At 52.9% G+C, this 16,673-nt stretch overlaps 14 protein-coding genes and 1 pseudogene across 14 annotated transcripts; 10 read left to right on the top strand and 5 right to left on the bottom strand.

The window, feature by feature from the left end:
- Nucleotides 1-567: 567 nt before the first annotated feature.
- ACA1_386560 (uncharacterized protein) lies at nt 568-1,212 on the top strand (the record flags this gene model as incomplete). Its single annotated transcript, XM_004347179.1, is given in 3 exon segments — nt 568-737; nt 859-878; nt 896-1,212. 3 exon segments carry the CDS (start codon nt 568-570, stop codon nt 1,210-1,212), a joined length of 507 nt encoding a protein of 168 aa, XP_004347229.1.
- Nucleotides 1,213-1,224: 12 nt separating this feature from the next.
- On the top strand, nt 1,225-2,090 carry ACA1_386550 (reverse transcriptase; the record flags this gene model as incomplete). The annotated part of the gene is made up of 2 exons (XM_004347178.1): nt 1,225-1,785; nt 1,896-2,090. 2 exons carry the CDS (start codon nt 1,225-1,227, stop codon nt 2,088-2,090), a joined length of 756 nt encoding a protein of 251 aa, XP_004347228.1.
- A 1,691-nt stretch (nt 2,091-3,781) lies between these two features.
- On the top strand, nt 3,782-4,369 carry ACA1_386540 (uncharacterized protein; the record flags this gene model as incomplete). Its single annotated transcript, XM_004347177.1, has 1 exon — nt 3,782-4,369. One exon carries the CDS (start codon nt 3,782-3,784, stop codon nt 4,367-4,369), a length of 588 nt encoding a protein of 195 aa, XP_004347227.1.
- Nucleotides 4,370-4,420: 51 nt separating this feature from the next.
- Nucleotides 4,421-4,717, top strand: ACA1_386530 (uncharacterized protein; the record flags this gene model as incomplete). Its single annotated transcript, XM_004347176.1, has 2 exons — nt 4,421-4,606; nt 4,631-4,717. 2 exons carry the CDS (start codon nt 4,421-4,423, stop codon nt 4,715-4,717), a joined length of 273 nt encoding a protein of 90 aa, XP_004347226.1.
- Nucleotides 4,718-4,936: 219 nt separating this feature from the next.
- Nucleotides 4,937-5,263, bottom strand: ACA1_386520 (uncharacterized protein; the record flags this gene model as incomplete). The annotated part of the gene is made up of 1 exon (XM_004347175.1): nt 4,937-5,263. The coding sequence occupies one exon, from the start codon at nt 5,261-5,263 to the stop codon at nt 4,937-4,939; it is 327 nt and encodes a 108-aa protein (XP_004347225.1).
- Nucleotides 5,264-5,338: 75 nt separating this feature from the next.
- ACA1_386510 (dUTP diphosphatase) lies at nt 5,339-5,794 on the top strand (the record flags this gene model as incomplete). Its single annotated transcript, XM_004347174.1, has 2 exons — nt 5,339-5,497; nt 5,555-5,794. 2 exons carry the CDS (start codon nt 5,339-5,341, stop codon nt 5,792-5,794), a joined length of 399 nt encoding a protein of 132 aa, XP_004347224.1.
- A 755-nt stretch (nt 5,795-6,549) lies between these two features.
- On the top strand, nt 6,550-6,852 carry ACA1_386500 (uncharacterized protein; the record flags this gene model as incomplete). Its single annotated transcript, XM_004347173.1, has 1 exon — nt 6,550-6,852. The coding sequence occupies one exon, from the start codon at nt 6,550-6,552 to the stop codon at nt 6,850-6,852; it is 303 nt and encodes a 100-aa protein (XP_004347223.1).
- Nucleotides 6,853-7,600: 748 nt separating this feature from the next.
- Nucleotides 7,601-7,909, bottom strand: ACA1_386490 (uncharacterized protein; the record flags this gene model as incomplete). The annotated part of the gene is made up of 1 exon (XM_004347172.1): nt 7,601-7,909. One exon carries the CDS (start codon nt 7,907-7,909, stop codon nt 7,601-7,603), a length of 309 nt encoding a protein of 102 aa, XP_004347222.1.
- Nucleotides 7,910-8,200: 291 nt separating this feature from the next.
- Nucleotides 8,201-9,083, top strand: ACA1_386480 (uncharacterized protein; the record flags this gene model as incomplete). Its single annotated transcript, XM_004347171.1, has 2 exons — nt 8,201-8,297; nt 8,530-9,083. 2 exons carry the CDS (start codon nt 8,201-8,203, stop codon nt 9,081-9,083), a joined length of 651 nt encoding a protein of 216 aa, XP_004347221.1.
- A 150-nt stretch (nt 9,084-9,233) lies between these two features.
- On the bottom strand, nt 9,234-9,823 carry ACA1_386470 (uncharacterized protein; the record flags this gene model as incomplete). Its single annotated transcript, XM_004347170.1, has 2 exons — nt 9,234-9,408; nt 9,438-9,823. 2 exons carry the CDS (start codon nt 9,821-9,823, stop codon nt 9,234-9,236), a joined length of 561 nt encoding a protein of 186 aa, XP_004347220.1.
- Nucleotides 9,824-9,918: 95 nt separating this feature from the next.
- On the bottom strand, nt 9,919-10,305 carry ACA1_386460 (uncharacterized protein; the record flags this gene model as incomplete). The annotated part of the gene is made up of 1 exon (XM_004347169.1): nt 9,919-10,305. The coding sequence occupies one exon, from the start codon at nt 10,303-10,305 to the stop codon at nt 9,919-9,921; it is 387 nt and encodes a 128-aa protein (XP_004347219.1).
- Nucleotides 10,306-10,608: 303 nt separating this feature from the next.
- ACA1_386450 lies at nt 10,609-11,774 on the top strand (annotated as a pseudogene).
- A 60-nt stretch (nt 11,775-11,834) lies between these two features.
- Nucleotides 11,835-12,317, top strand: ACA1_386440 (uncharacterized protein; the record flags this gene model as incomplete). The annotated part of the gene is made up of 1 exon (XM_004347168.1): nt 11,835-12,317. The coding sequence occupies one exon, from the start codon at nt 11,835-11,837 to the stop codon at nt 12,315-12,317; it is 483 nt and encodes a 160-aa protein (XP_004347218.1).
- Nucleotides 12,318-12,824: 507 nt separating this feature from the next.
- ACA1_386430 (uncharacterized protein) lies at nt 12,825-13,097 on the top strand (the record flags this gene model as incomplete). The annotated part of the gene is made up of 1 exon (XM_004347167.1): nt 12,825-13,097. A coding segment is annotated over one exon (273 nt), but the record flags the coding sequence as incomplete, so codon positions are not given.
- Nucleotides 13,098-13,188: 91 nt separating this feature from the next.
- On the bottom strand, nt 13,189-14,531 carry ACA1_386420 (uncharacterized protein; the record flags this gene model as incomplete). Its single annotated transcript, XM_004347166.1, has 7 exons — nt 13,189-13,330; nt 13,432-13,495; nt 13,571-13,699; nt 13,786-13,930; nt 14,012-14,182; nt 14,278-14,375; nt 14,459-14,531. 7 exons carry the CDS (start codon nt 14,529-14,531, stop codon nt 13,189-13,191), a joined length of 822 nt encoding a protein of 273 aa, XP_004347216.1.
- Between the last annotated feature and the right edge of the window lie 2,142 nt (nt 14,532-16,673).

The raw sequence follows: 16,673 nt of genomic DNA, 5'->3' as shown, positions 1-16,673 counted from the left end.
AGGATCATTCCTGATCACAGCCCACTTGTTCCACACCCCAGCCACACTGTTGCTGTCTCATTGTCTCACATGTGGAAAAATGTGTAGTTTCTGTGTAAACAGAAACATACTTTATCATGAGTGGTTAGCACTCACCCAGTGTGACACCAGCTTCTCAAGGAGAAGTGGCCACTCAGTGGTGCAATCACCAAGTGTGAGCTGGTGCACCACTGGTGAGCAGTGTAATGGGTGGTGTTATAGGGGGAGGCTGGCTGGTGAGCCAGCAAGTTTTTTCTTCTCTTGCATGGCAAGAGGTTAGGTCACAAGGTTTCCATCATCAGTCAGCTAGCCTCCCAGATCAGCAAGTGGGTCAAGATCAGTGCCTCAGCCCAGGTGCTAGCATGGGTGGCCCAAGGCATGCCCATCCAGTTGGCCAGGGCAGTACACAAGACGCAGCAGGCCTACCACCTTGAGGAGGAGCATGACAATGCAAGGTGACTCCTCAGCTTTCAGGTAGGCCAGCAGTGGTACCACTACCAGGTACTGCTGTTCAGCCTGCACTGGTCCCCATGGATCTTCATGAAGGTCATGAAGGCCATGATCATGTTCTGGTGTTGGCAAGGAGTCATGTGCATGGTGTACATTGATGACTTCATGGTGCTGGCGCCAAGCAAGGTGGAGCTTCAGTGGATCAGGGACCAGGTGATTGTGCCCACCCTCAAGTGCCTCAGCTGGCTCAGGGAGCCCACCAAAGGGGAGTGGGAGCCTACACAGCATGCCAAGGTGCTGGGGCTGATCATCAACCTGGCAGGCAGCAGATTCAAGGCCAGCCTCAAGAAACTACACACCATCAAGGCCATGGTGCAGGAGCACCTTCAGTGGTGCCACACCAAGCAGCAGTTGGTGCAGCTGGCAGGTTCAATCAACACCATTGCAAAGGCAGCCCCCATTCTACAACTCTACCTGCAGTCCACATATCAGGTGATGGGTTGTGGACAACACAACTGGAACCAGCACAAGCCCCTCACTGCAGAAGCTCAGCAGGACCTCAAGTGGATCACCACCAACATGCAGCTGATCAACAGGGCGCCTCTGTGGCAGCCATTGTGGGTCATGACCATCAAGACTGATGCCAGTGGCTACAGCTGGGGCGCATGGGTTCCAGAGAGTGGCAAGAAGGCAAGGGGGAGCTTTGTCAGCCAGGAAGCCAAGTGGCCTATCCACCACAAGTAGCTCCAGGCCGTCATGCTGGCCATCAAGACCTTCTGCCCCAAGTTCCACAATCAGTGGATTGAGGTGGCCAGCAACAATACCACAGCTGTAGCCTACCTGTGCAACAGGGGCAGAAGTGATGCTGAGATGACAAGAATGGTGAAGCATGTGTGGTCTGCCCTGCACACAAGCAGTTGCACACTCTACATGGCAAGGTGGGTCCATAGTGTGATGGAGAACCAGGAGGCAGATGCCCTGTCCTGGTTCATTGACACTGACAACTGGTCACTCCATGGCGAGACAGTGGAGCTGCTGCAGTCTGTGCTGGGCGAATGGCAGGTTGACTGGTTCACAGACGCAGACAATCAGAAGGCAGCAGTGTTCAACACATGGTTTGAAAGCCCAGGCTGCCAGGCAGTTGATGCCTTCGCCCAGGACTGGAGGGGCTGGGTGAACCTGCTGGTCCCACCCATCCCACTCATGGGCAGGGTGCTCGCGCACCTTGTCAAGTGCCAGGCGGTGGGCATCCTCGTGGTGCCACACTGGCCCGGTCAGGAGTCATGGCCACTGCTGCAAGTGACCTTGGTGTTGATGGTGCGGCTTGGGACGGTGTGCAAGTTTGCTCAGCCAGGCCTGTTGGAGTTGTTTGAGCTGGCAAGGCGACTGGAGTGGACGTTCAAAGCTCATCAGGTGGAAGGCTGGAGGGGTCAGTACTGGAGGCCACTGCTCACCGCGTTGAAGAGCTGGTGGGACTAGCTTGGGCAGAGTCCACCCAGCACTGCTACAAGCACTGGTGGTCAGAGTTCAAGGCCTTTGCCACCAGGAGTGGGCTTGTGGCGCTGCTGGCGGGCGAGGATATGGTCCACTGCTTCTTGGCGTGGCTGGACCTGGCAGGCTGAGGCGGTGGAGTTTGGGTTGCAGCGGTGGCCATCGCGTTCTACCATGCGCAGAAGGGCCTCAGCAGTCCATGCAGCGGTGCCAAGGTCAAACTCGTCAAGGACGGTGTGGAGCGGGCGTGGAGCGCCAAAGCGGTCAAGCGTAGGAGGGATCCCTTCCCAGTTGAGGCCCTGCAGGCGTGGGTGCATGGCAGGGCGTTCAGCAATGGGTTTCCAACAGCACGACGTGACGCCTGCCTGGTGGCGCTGGGGCTGAGGACGATGCGGCGGGGGTTGGAGCTGGCGGCCTTGCGTCTTGAGGACGTTCAGGTGATGGGCAAGAGGATCATGGTCAGTATCTGTAAGGCCAAGAACGACCAGCTCAGTTGAGGCAGTGAGGTCTACATCAACGCCACTGGGTCAGTGGCGTGCCCAGTTTGGCTGCTCTGGCAGTGGCTGGCGGTGTGAGGCAGACAGCCAGGCCTGCTGTGAACGTCAGTGGGCAGCTGTTATTGACCACCTGTTTTTATCCTAATTTTTATACCACCATCTCGCAGTACATGCACTGGTGGGGCATGTTGCACCTGGACATCAAGCCCAAGAATGTGCTCATCTCAGCCAAGGGTGATGCTCTGTTGTGTGATTTTGGATTCTCATGAGTGGGGCTGTTGGCCAACATGTGGTTGCTCAGGTGCCTGCTGTTGGTGCTGATCACTGGTGAAGTGCCATTCAATCACAGGAAGAATGAAGATGCCACAGCAAGGGACATCATCCTGGCCAGATTCTGCACGCCCAGGGGAGCATTGCCCAAGGTGTGCAAACTGCTGGTGTCCATGCTGTGCGTGCTGCCACACTTCCAGATCAGGATCAATGAGATGAGACCCATGTCACAAGTCCACCAGCTCTTCACACTCTTCACATCCAACAAGAAGGAACCCACTGCACTCAGGGTCTTCAGCCTGGGCGCGGATCCCGCATTCCAACTTGATGCCGTGTTTCTTCTTGTTCATTTTACCTGAATGCATTGGAAAAAGGTCGTGTGTGCGATGGCACGCATTCAAACCATTCACATACACACATGAAGCAAGGCCACACAAGGATGAGACGGAAGCAACGCAACGACAGTGGATACTGGGCCAGCGGATTGGTGAGCCTTGGTCAGTGCCACTGATGCCCAATGACGACAATCATGATGCGTGGGTGATCCAGGACATAGAACCCGAGCACCAACGCATGGCGATGAAAGAGCTGGTGTGGTGGTTGTTGGTCGTTCAATAAAAATGATGCCAAGGCTGATTTACAACGATGGTTGCTCATTTACACCATCCCAGCAATCGCACGCCGTTGTTTTCAGCCGGGATGATCCTTATTTGATTGAGGCCCTCGTTGGACGCGCTTGGTTGGACCCCCGTATGATTGGTCCCTCTTCAGCCCCCCGCATTTTCAATTTGGTTGTGTCGTCGTGGTCGGTGCTGCCATCGGCGTGGGCTGTCTGTACATGGGCGTGAATGTGGGATGTGGCACTGCCCACGCCCAACCGCCGAATGGCGCGACGCCCACAAAGTGAGAGGCGAATTGGGCATTGGGCACGTTCATCGTGTTGGAGTAAAACACAACCCCGTTCCTCTATCAGGATGGAAGGGCGAAAAAAGATACCCCCACGTCTTCACGTCACATCTATTTATACATCGCCCACAACCACACCATCACCAATAATGGAACAGCAGAACATCACCAATGTCAAGCGCGCCTACAGATGTGGCAGCTGTGGCGGCAGCTTCGTCTCACTCATGGCCCCCGTCGTCCCACTTGAATCCCAGCCCACAGGACCCATTGATGTCAACCAGGCTTTCTTGTTGGTGTGGCTTGGCTCTGCCCAGAACATCCCTGGTGATGGCACCTATGCGCCCATCCTGGCCTGGTCCTTGACTGGCAGCCTGAACCTCGCTGCTGGCCCTGTTGTTGTGACCACTGGCAAGTACATGGTGGCCTTTGCCTCGCAGTATGAAGTTGGCGCTGCTGTCACCTTTGCTGCGTTGGGCGCCAACAACGCTGGCCAGCGCTCCATCCAGATCATTCTCAAGCGCAGCACCAACACCTACATCATCATGCAGGACACCAAGCAGCCATCAGCCAACTTGGCGATCCCCATGGTCCTCTACACACAGACCCTTGGCAACTTCATCACTGGTGATGAGATCTGGGTGCAGGCCTCGCAGACCAGCACCGTTGCCCTCCCGCTGGCCATTGGCGTGGCCACCAAGTTCCACGTTCAGCCCTGTAATGGAGCCTCCACTGCCTAAAAAATAAACGTTGCGCTGGCAAAGTCTTTTTTGTGTGCATGGGGTGGAAACATGTTGTCCACTGAGAACCACAGGTTGCTCATCATCAGGTTCATCATGCTCGTCGTGGTGGTGATTGTTGGGTTTGTGGTCATGGCCAAGACCAATGTCAAGGGCAGGCTGGATGCTGGCACAGGCAAGCCATCAGCGCCAGACCCCAAGAAGATGATGGAGAAGGCTGCGGTGAAGGGCTACAAGGTTTGATTCCTTGACACTGCTGAGCTGAAGAAGGTCAAGCATCACAACGATTGTGTTGTCATGTACTACACAGACTGGTGTGGATACTGCAAGCGGCGATTGAGGGTCTGAATACCGCAAACATGTAAGTGTTATTGCAAAGCTCAGCGTGCATGGCCACAAGATTGACAAACAACAGAGAAGAAAGCGCAAGCTGCAGGATTGCATACTGGATGCAGTGTGTGCATATTGGCGCTGCCAGTGCTATTTGTGGATGATCTGTGTCCTATTGAAGTGTCTGCCCTCAGAGCTCATTGAAATGACCATGTCGTTCATTTAGGCATACAAAGATCACACAAACATGGGCTTCATGTTGTAGCGCGTGGCCTTCATGGGCTCCTTGAGTTTGGCACTGTCTTTGATGTGGAGTGGAAACCACCATCTGAGCGCGTTGTTCTTCTTGTGCTTGGATCGCCAGTGTTCAAGATTGGCCAGAAGTGCAGGCGCCACTTCAATGCTCCAAAACTCATCATCATCATTGAGAGAGATTGCCCACAGGACATTGATGCTGTCGCCCTGCTGACTCCAGAACAGGGCGTATGAATTGTTGCATGAGCACTTCCATGAACACTTGGCACAGGTGCGCTTCACGAGTGGCGTGTGTATGAACTTGTCCATGGCACTAAAACAATGGGCAACCGGTGCCCTTTTTTGGTTAGGGTTTTATGGTGGTCACAGACGACACCAACACTGATGCAGAACCAGCCACTCAGAATCAAGCTCCTGGTAGAAGGTGCCACCACCCCTAGGCGGGCCCACTCCACTGATGCTGGGTATGATCTCTTCAGTGCCATTGACATTGTTGTGCTGGCGCAAGGTTGGCAGTTGGTGGATCTCAGGATCACCATTGCTGTGCTGATTGGCACCTATGGGAGGATTGCACCATGATTGGGTCTTGGTTGGAAGAAGGGCATTGACATTGGCGCCAGTGTCATCAATGGTGGTTATCATGGTGGTGTGAAAGCACTCATTTTCAACCACAACAATGAGGACTTTATCATTGCCTTGGGCGATTGTGTCACTCAGCTCATCCTGGAGTGCATCATGACACCCAAGGTTGAGATCATGAGCAATCTTGACACCACCAATCACAGCAAGAACAGATTCAGTTCCACAGGAGTCAGCAAGAGACTCCAGGTCGAAGCATAAATAAACAGACAACATTTGTCCCTTTGAGCAATGGCAAGCCACAGGGTGGAGAGCGCAATACAATCCTGCAGGATCATGCCCAACAGAATCAGGGCCAATCAGGTTCTAGCACAAGCACTCATCATGGCGGCCACTCACAGTGTCCACTGGATCCTTAGCCAACAGATGATCCAGCAGATCAACTTTGATCTCAAATCATCAACCAGATGGATGGTCACATACAGATGCTGCAGTTCAGATGACATCACTGCTGAGCTGCACTTGGTGGATGGATCAACAGGGTAGCTCATAAGGCTCCTCAGTATCCAGCCCAGGTACTCAACAGTCTTTACAACATACACCCTCACCAAGTCAGGGTCATGTTCATCCTCTGGCTCAACATTCCTTGGCCTATGGTACCACGGTCTGGAGAGCTCAGTTCTGCTCAACTTGTGTGGTCAATTGTCATGGTCAGACAAGTCCTCATAGCCTTGGTCCTCAAAGTCATCAAAGTGTTCCACACAAGTGTTGCTCTGTGTCAAAAGCAGTTGCCTGGCATGTATGAACATAGCCATCCACGTTTTGTGTGGTGCCCCATGCATCACATATGCAGGGTTGGGCGCCAAATGATGCCAGAACCTGGGATTGCTGTTTCCAGAATTTCTTGCACAAGAGGCAAGCCCAATGTAATCTCAGGTGGGGGAGTGTGTTATGATTAATCTCCTGAATTGTTCAAATTTGTGCAAATTTTGCTGACTGTACAAATTCTCTGAATTATGGTTAATTTGGATGAGGAAGAGGAGGAGAAGAAGGAGGAGAAGAGCAACAAGAAGAGCAAAAAGGAGGAACCCTCCAGCTTGGAGGAAGAGTCTAGCTCTTCTGAAGAGGAGTTGAGCATGAGGATGAAGAAGAGGAGAAGCCCAAACAAAAGAAGGAGGAGCCCAAGAAGGGAGTCTTCTGAGGAGGAATCCAGCTCATCTGAGGAAGAGGAGTGCAGTTTATTGGAGGAGGAGTCCAGCGAATTTGACCAAGGTGGTTGTCACTTGCAAGGTCATGACATGGGCAACACCACAACCTAGAGATGTTGACCAGCAGGACAGCAAATACTTTCACACTCATTTCACATCAGCCTCCACCATCACCAACTGGCTTCAGTTTGCCTTGAAGGAGGCAGGGGAGTCAAACCTGTTGGATGGGACCAAGCAATCCACTTTCTGGAACCCAACCACACTGAAGGGGCAGCTGGCAGCCACAAAGCCAATGGCGAAGAGAAGGACAAGGAAGATGGGGAAGTAGTGCTGCTGCATGGTGTGAAGTTAGCAGATGAGACTCCTTCACTTTTATAATTACTGATGGGAGTTACAACTCACATGCCTGGCTTTGCCCAAACCTGAGCTGCCAATTGTTGTTAGCCTGATTGGCTACCTTTTTATGCACATGGAGATAGATCCCTGTGTGTATGGCATGGTGGTGATTGGACTGACTACATCCAGGAACATGAATGATGATATGGCATGGGGTGGTGGCTCAATGCTGTGTGTAGGGTGGTTGACAGTGTGTGATCAGATGCTGCCAGGGATGGCATGCTCATGCCCAGTGTGTCAAGCTGCACAGCCACATGCTTGGCCAGTACCTTGTGTGACACTATCTAGGGAAAATGTACTAGTTTATTGCATTGTGCCTCAGGATTGCCACTGTTGTGATGCCCATGTGGAACCTGCAGGGCGTGATTGACTGCTTGGGTGAGTGGCCAAACAACTTGGTTGTGATGTACATGCTGCTGTCCTGGCAATCATTGAAGAGCACAATGGGCAGCTGGTTGATGACCTAGCACATGGTTGGGCAGAAGGATCCTGGATGGCTGAATGTGTGCATCATGAGGTAGGATAGGGTGATGAACGCCATGGTCTTGTCATCATCACCCAGTATGGCATAGCAAGTAGCATGCCCCATGAACTTGTCTGTTGGCACAACATTGGACAGGTAGGTGGTACTGGGATCCTTGTGTTTGATACCCCAACACTGCCTGTTGTAAAACATGGTGTAGGGCATGATCATGGCCAACCACTGGCTGTGTTTGCTGGCTGAGAACTTGTATTGGTGTTTGGTGTAGTGATGTGAGTGGAGAGGCTCCATGCATGATGTAAGATTGTGCGCCACAATCTGTGTTTAAATGTGGTGGCCATAGTCTGAGTCAATTATTCTGGCGGCATGGGGGATGACAGCATGCCAGTGCTTGTGTCTTTGATCTTGGATTGCATGTGCAAAGGGTGTGTGGGACATGTTGAGACAGTGATCATGGATCATTGACATTGCCTCATGGGGACCTGCCTTGATTCACTTTCAGATTGTTGTAATGCAGTCATTACTGATGTCTTGTATGTGGATCTAATGATGGATCTCAAGTGGACGATTGCCAAATGACACATGCCTGAGGCCCTTGATCACTTGGCTGAGTTTTGTGAATCTGAAGAAGCCATTGAGTTTGTCCTCTGGACATTGATGCTCTTCCAGTCATGGAATGGTACCCACCGTTTCTGGGATGAGGTGGCCTGCACCACCAGATACAACAAAAATGAAGCAATGGAGTGTGTTGTGCATATACACAATGGATGATGTGTTTGTTGTAAACAAGGATCACATCACTGCATCCCTCCAGGCAGGATTTTCTGTCCAGACACCAATCATGAAACCATGCAGTCCCATCTGCAAAGCACTGGAGGTGAGCACAAATGCATCCTTTGTTGGTAAGACAGTGCAGGGTAGCAACAGCCAGGATTGGACTGCCAAGAAGGTGCACAAGCCATGGGGAGGATACACACACCAGTGGGTGNGCATCCAGCACCACACATGGGCCGCCTACACCATCTACCACAATTTCCCAACACCCAAAATCACCCCACCTTTCAATGTTCATGTGCCATTCAATGCCCCACACACCACCACCACCAGTGACATTTGTGCTGAGATTGGCATTGAACAGCAACAGGGTCAGTGGCCACACATGGAGGATGTGACATTTGTGTGCACATGGCACATGGCTGATGGGCGCCACCAGATCTTTGCTTTGGGGTGTTGGATGGACACAGAGGCAATGCCACCTTGTGAGTGCTGTGCAAGGTCCTGCCCAAGTGCATTGTGTACAACCTGGGCGACAACGCTGACCTCAATGATGCCAATCAGACACACAAGATCAACAGTAAGTTCATGCTTGCCTTCTGGCCAGTTACACCATGTCACCAATCCCATTCATCAGATCCATGGACATGGGGGCCATGCCAGACAATGCAAGCGTCATTATTGCAAGTGACAGGCTGTGGGACATGATTGACCATTGCAAGGCAGCGCAGATTGTCTGATCCAATGTTGGTGCAGCCACCAAGGAACTTGTGTGATGTGCCATGGCCAAGGGAATGATGGACAATGTGAGTGTGCTGGTGTTCATGCCCAAGAGGCTTTATTAAGTGTTTGGGATGATGACAGGGAGTGTGACAGCAGCTGAGATCTTGCAGCCCTTGCTGAGAGCATCACACAGCTGCTTGCACAGGCACTGCACTGCAGTGTCACTGGAGATGACCCACTTGCATTGGTGCTTTTCCAGATTGAAGGTGAGTAGGATCTTGGTCTGATCCTTGCTGAGTGCAATGATGCTCTGAGAGGCAACATGAGGGCCTCCCAGGTCAGCAACATGCACATGACCTCCTGGGTGATGCTCTTGACACCATGACTGCACAGATCTGAACAAAATCCATCTTTGATGGCCTTGAGGATTGCGCCAGTGTTGTGTGGTGTCACCAGCACCCAATGATGATGTGACTCCTTCTTGATGTAGGCATTGAAGAATAGCTTGTCCTTGTAATACATCATCTGGCCCAGCCTGTGATTGGGTGTGCTTGGATGGTGATCACCATTGGGAATGATGATGAAGGGTTTGATGGTTGATGTCATGGTGTCCTCTTCTTCCTCCTCCTCTTCTTCTTCTTCAATTTGTTCAGGTTCCTCCTGCTCCACCTCTTCAATCAGTTCATCTTCCACCTCTCCATCAGTCATGGTCTAGTCCCTGTTTGACATTGTTTTGGTGGTGTGGGTGTGTGAAAAGACAATGTGAAATGAAATCACACCTGACATTCATGTTTATGTGATTATTAATTGCTGGCCAGAATATTGTTGAGTGCTATGATGGCGTTGCTGGGATCTGACCTGGTAGATTCCAGGTCAGATCTGGCCTTGGCTTTGAATTCTTTGGCCTCACACAGACAGTTGGTGACCACCTCAATGATGCACTTGTGATTGAGTGTGTGATTCAGCATGCCCTCAATGGTGGTGCATGATGCCTGTGATCTGGATTTGCAGATGAGCATCACAAATTGCTTTGATTTGTTGAGGATGTCCTCTGGCATGCAAGAAAAGTTGAATGTGTGTGCCTTGAGATCCATGTGTGGGCGCATCTTGGGGCAGTTGCAAAAGTAGGCACAGTAGGCGGTATGGAGTTGCTCCTTGTTGGGCATCCTGACCTTGAAGGTGACGTCCATCTGCCCTGGTTGGTAAGTGCCAGATCAAGCTTGCTGATGTGATTGGTGGTGATGATGATGATGCAACTGTTGCTGCTGCCACTGATGCTGTCCAAAACGTTGAGGAGCTGGCCAAACGTAGGTGTGGCGCGCCTGGTGATGCTGCAGTTGATGTCTTTGATGGCCAGTATGGTATTCTGGGGCAGGTTTGTGATGCTCTGTGAACAAAAAACATGTTGTTTGTGCTGCTGAATGGTGTGACTGTGAGATCCATGCTGAGGTAGCTGGCCAGGAGTTGATTACCTGGAGTGGTGGATAGCACACATGCACAAGGATCCACAGTACCACAGCTCCATGACCACTGTGGCCCTCTTTGCCATCACCAAGATCATTGGATTCAACTTCATCATGCTCATTGGCAAGAAGCTGGTGGTGCAGGATCAGGATGGTGACCACTATGAGATCTGATTGTAACACATCTTGACAATACCTGGATGGCGATCTGTTGGATCCTTTGGGAGGAGATGCATGGCCATTGTTGAGGATCTTGCCCAGAATCAATAAAAAATGTGCTGACCTGTACAACCTTTAATGATTGTCCCAGTCCTCACAATTGCCATCTGTTATGTAGCACTGGTAGGTAGTTGTAGCTCAAGTGCATGTTGCACAGCACAATCTGATCCCATGGTGCACAATCTTGTAGAGGCAGGAGAAATGGTAGCAGTAGACGCTCTTGCACATGTTGCAACACCACTGTTCGTCCTTGGTCTTGTTCTTGCGCTGGCAGCAGTCCATCTCCACTAATTCATCCATACCCGCCAGCACCCACCCAGCCAACATCATGCAACACAGTGGCACATCTTCCTCAGCAATCCCTCTCACCACAACCTTGAGGCACAATTTGTGATTGCTTTAGATCCACATGATTCCCATGTTTCCCAGGTCACTGCATATTTGAACTCTCCAATGGCAGTCTCCTCATTGCCAAGCGATCGGCGCGGGCGCTCAGGATCTTCGAGGCGCTGCGCAGCAACGCGCCGCCCGGCACCGTGCTCGTGCTGGCCAACGCGCAGCCGGCCGAGGCCACGGGACAGGCCGCCAACTTCCTCGACGTCTACCACGTGTCCAAACCTCGCTCGATCGTGCGCGGCCACCCCGCATCGCCGCCCGACGAGCGATCCAAGAAGGACACCGACAAGGCCGCCGTGCGCAAGGCCTTCAAAGGCGCTCGGCCAAGTGGATGCGCTACCTCACGATCTTCTCGTCGGAGGGCCAGGTGCAGGCCAGCGTCGACCTCGATGCCGGATCGCGCCGATCTTTCCGTCGATCCACAGCAACAGATCGCCAAAACAGCGACGGGCGACGCCGACGAGGAATCGTCGTCGTCCGGCATCATCGGGTGGATCAAGACCAACTGGAAGCTGACGTCCATTGGCGCAGCGGTGGTGCTCGCCCTGGTCGTCGGCGCGTGGCTGAGCATGCGAAAGTAATAAACGCGTCCCTGCGAGGCGTCCTCATTTGTCCCACCGTGCGTGCAAGAAATGGAAAAGATGTCCAGAGACGTGCGCGATTCAGCACTGGCGCTGTTCGATTCGCTCTCCAAGGGCGGCGCGGTGCCCGACACCACGCTCACCTTCGCCGACCAACCCCTCCATCACAAGCCGGGCGTCGATCGGCCCGAGTTCGCCACCTTTGTCGTCGGACAGGGCGGCGCCATCCGGCAGCTCGACATCTCGCTTCCGCTCGCCGGCATCTACGCCAAGCAGGATCACAACGCCGTGCGCGCGGCCTTCGTGCAGCGGCGCAAGTTCCTCGTCATCTTTGACCAGTTGGGCGAGCGCATCGGCGGATTCGCGCTCGGCGGCGCCAAGGACGAGGCGTGGGCGAGCGCCAAGAAAACACAGAAGAGGCCCGACGCTGAGCGGAATCGTGACCGGAAGTATCGCATCGCGCTCATTGTTGTGTTGGGAATAACGGCGATCCTGTTGGCCGCGGGCGTGGTGGCGGCGGTGACGACAACGAGCCTTTTCTGAAATCCGGCGATGACATGCTCCAACGATGACGACGGCGTGACAAAAACCACCCCAACGGAGCTGCCGTTTTCGCTCGTGGACTTGCTGGACAAGAAGCGCACGCGAACCACGATCATCTTGTGCATTGTTTGTTTTCCTATTGGGTTGGCCTACATGGACTACCACAAGCTATAAACAACCACTCGAAGTGTCCATTTCACGCAAACAACATGCCCGACTAAGATGAAACTAGACGCAGACAGGCTGCTGGCGCAAAACCTGCAAGTCTGGCACGATGACCGATGGATGGGAACGCCGTGTAAACGACGGCGTCTTCCTGTGCTTGAGATGCTATCGCTTGTACACAATTCGGATGGACAAGGGCTCTCACATGGAGGACACCATTGAGATAACAACAAACGATGCGTGGTGTGCGCTGCGTGGGCAAAAATTGGGTCACGCTGTGGTAATCTTACGCGGCCTGGGCAACATCCATCCGTTCCGCGATGGTCCCGTGTTCTCGAAAGCACACACACCATCCGCCTAGAACAGTGCAACAAGAACTTTGTGTACTACTGGTGTCACGCGCGCACGTTCCCGAGCGCCACCGACGTCCATCTCAACAGCCACCCCTGCGAACCGGACGTCTTGTGGCGTTGGCACGATAGCACCACCATCATCTGGCTTGCTCGTCGTTATGCCGAGTACAAGAATCGCTGGGCCAATAACCGCGACGCGGTGCAAATCGCCAATGAATGTAGGAGTCGAGCACTGCAGCCCCACTCGCAAAGTCGTAGGTGACGATCTCAGCTTGGAAAATCTTTTTTTCTGATTGAATGCCTCCGTAACAGGGCACAATAAACTGTGTCCCTTCGAAGAGGAACTGAAACCTTCACAGACGAGTTGAGGTGGCAAGCTGGGCGGAGAGGGCATCGACCGACGGCTGGGCGCGGGCGAACGACTGGAGGGCAATCAAGAAGAGCTGCGGCATCTCCCTTGGCGGCAGCATTTCATCAAGGTTGGTGAACTCCTCACTGCCGCAACAACAACAACAACAATGAGGACGCCAAGGGCATCAGTTGTCACGCTTTTTGCGTCAGATGGGTTGAACAACATCAAATGACAGAAGGCGTACCGATCGCGCGAGAGCACCAGCAAGCACAGAAGAGCAAGACTCAGCGAGCTTTTCTCGCACTTGCCTGCAATCATCATAATCTTGATTAGGAGAGAAAAAGGTGTACGCAGACAGGACAAGAAGGATGATAAGGCTCTACCGCCAATGAAGCAGCGGATGGGAGTGTCGACGGGTTTCTTCCAAAGCCTGCGCAGCTGCTCTTGCTCGGCCGGGCTCGGCATCAACGGTGATCCCCACGACAGGAGCGCTGCAGCCACCTTGCACAGGCCTGGTGATAGAGGCAGGTGTGCACGGGTGAATGTTTGTGGTGTTTGTATGTGCCGCGTAGCAAAACAACGCACTGCATATGCGTACCAGCGCGAAGGGCAAGGTGGAGGGCCATGTGGCCCTCGTTGTTGCGCACGCGCATGAGCATGAACACGGCCGCATGACCAAAGCTCCGATCCACCATGCGCAGCACGTTGGTGATGTTCTCCAGCAGCCTCTCTTCCTCTTGGTGCTGAGATCGGGAAAGGTTGCACACTCATTAATGATGATGATGAAGTTCAGCAATCCGAACTAGGAAGTGGCAGGTGCGTACGAAGTGGGTGATGAAGAGATGAATGAGGCTGTTGTTGTCTTCGTTGCGGCCCAACAGCAGTTGAGGCTCCTCGCCAATCTGCTGCCATATGGCCTCGCTGCCAAAGAAGGTCGGATCGACGAAGCTTGGCTTAAACAGCTTCACCACCTGCTTCACACGCCCGAACGCTCTCTGCCAACACATTCGAGTATGAGAACATGATCGTGTGCATGATAGATAAAGCATTGTGATAAAACATGCTATGTCACTGTCAAGAGGATAGGTACCAGGCCAGCTTCGTAAAGGAGCACGCGTCCCAGAGGCGGGAACTTCTCAAAAGGCTCCATGACAAACGGCTTGAGCGGCCGGATGCGCACCTCGGCAACTGCAGAGGCAGCAGGTGTCCGTTGGCTGATGAGGGAAAAGCAAGAGGGGTCATCAGCGCAAGTGAGAGGCCAAAGTACGTACCATCCCCCTTATCCACAGTGAAGAAGGGTCCTTCCAGGGCCTTTCCACCTCGCTTGATTCCCTCAATCGCCATGATCTGAAGATCCGCATGAGAACAATCCTCAACAGCAATCCGATCAACGCACTGATTGACTCGCCATTTCCCTTCTCTGGTGAAAGGAAAGACAAAGGCGCAGGAAGGAGTACTTGGCACACGGCATGAGCGCCATGGCTGTGCAATGTCAGCGTCTGCCCCACCGAGAGCACCTTTTCTCCCTATGTGATACGTGGAAATAAAGATGATCAGTTACTGCCCATGCATTAATCACAACTACACGGCATCCAACACTCAACAACCCAAACCTTGGCACTGACGGGGCTGACTGCATGCAGCCGCGCTGTGAACTCCAACACTGTCAGCTGCAGCATCGTCTGGCCGTCCTCTTCGGCAGTCATTCCAACAGACCCTGCATGCAAGACAAGAAAGGTGACACTCAGGAGGGGCAACTGCATGCATGTAAAGAGTGCGTGATAATGTTACCCTCCCGGATGTAGCTCTGGCGGATGTTGTGTGAGCTGACCCGCAACCATACACCCACCTCCGCAGTCGGAACCTGTATGGCGCCATATTCAATGGTGAGCAGAGAGCGTGATGGTTGTGGTATGAGGGGGCAAAAGCACCAAGCAACAATGCTCTGCTCTTCCTACTCTTGCTTCATTGGGCCTGTAGCGCATTGCTGGGTAATAGACCAGCTGGTCGCTGTTTGAGTGGTTTAGATGATTGGTGCATCTTTGGTCAGTTATTGGGCCTAAGGGCTTCTTCAGCATTCCTTGATGCTGGTGAAGGGCCAGCTGCTCATGTGTGCGTACTCATGGTTGAACTTTCCCGAAACGACCCGGCCGCATAGGCCCACAGGACCCAGACCGTTGCCTATCATCACCAGAACCAAGCAGTCCCAAATGAGTGAGGATCTGCATCGTTGACCACATTATCATCACCACTCAGTACCCCAGTGGGTCTCGATGACGGCATGACGGAAAGGTGCTCGTTGCTGGCTTTGCTCCTCCATCTTTTGCTGCAGTCGTGCACTCTTCTGAAGAGGAAGCTTCTCCATTCTGGACACCGATACAAGCCAATGTGTCCGTACGAGGACATTAAGTGTGGTCATGAGACTCCTCTTCATCGCGAGGGAGAATGCAAACCGAGATCACGGCAAGAGACGCACTGGATGTTGCACAGAGCATCAGCCACACAAGGACAATCAGGCAAGAAGCCATCAGTCAGTCCCTTGTTCTCCCGCGCACTCGTGATGGTCGTTTGGATGTTCTCCCTGCAATTGCATGACAAGACCACTGGTCATCAGGAACCAATATCATGAAGGTGTTGAGGAGCGACTGTGAGCGGTCATCACGCATCTTCTTGTTGCATGCCCTGACGTGCCTTTTGAAGCGCAGTAAAAGGAGCATCTCCTCAACCTGTCGTGTTCGACCCATGATCAGCTCCTGCACGGCCTCCTCTGTCTCTGCCTCAGTTTTCACGGCATCTGCTTTGGTCATGGCCACGATCACATGCTTGATCCCGACCGCCCTTGAAGAGAGCAAGTGAATCGCGCCTGATGTCAGCTCTCAACAGATGCTGCAGCGGAAGGAGGAGAGAGGAGATGGAGGAGGATCAAACTTGATGAGCAGAGCTGTTTCGAACAGAGACGTGGAGCTGCAATCAGCCATGCAGATGGCAAACTCTTGGCTCTCTGCTGAGACGACCAGAACAGCCACGTCGGCCTTGCATTGGAGAGATGCGTGATGTGAAATGCAAAGACAGCGGGAAGAATGCAACAGCGGACCAGTGTGTGAGGGGCATACATTTGCCACTGCCTTGATCCGCTCCCGATAGAGGAACGGCTGAGAGGGTGTGTTCACGAGTGTTAACGCAGTCCTGGCGATCTCCACCTTCTTGCCGCTATCCGTGCACATGAGATGATCATATATATGAACTGTGAAGGAGCACCACTGCCTTTCCCACAGTTTGCACTTCACTTTGCAATCGGCAGGGATGCGTACATTGTCATAAGCGTGTGTCCATCATCATAACTTTGGGCAGCATCATACCTGGCCTGCACCACACGCCACGCCTCATCAATGAGTTCACGGTGTGACAACAATGATGAAGGATGGTCATGGTCGTGTGATAAGCACGCTCGATCTTGAGGTGATTAGCTGCATGTTGAGGCAGAAC

This window comes from Acanthamoeba castellanii (genome assembly GCF_000313135.1).
Source record: "Acanthamoeba castellanii str. Neff unplaced genomic scaffold scf7180000084730, whole genome shotgun sequence".
Classification (NCBI taxonomy): domain Eukaryota; phylum Discosea; order Longamoebia; family Acanthamoebidae; genus Acanthamoeba; species Acanthamoeba castellanii.
Note: the sequence above shows the minus strand (reverse complement) of the source record. Positions and strands in the feature narration are given on the sequence as shown.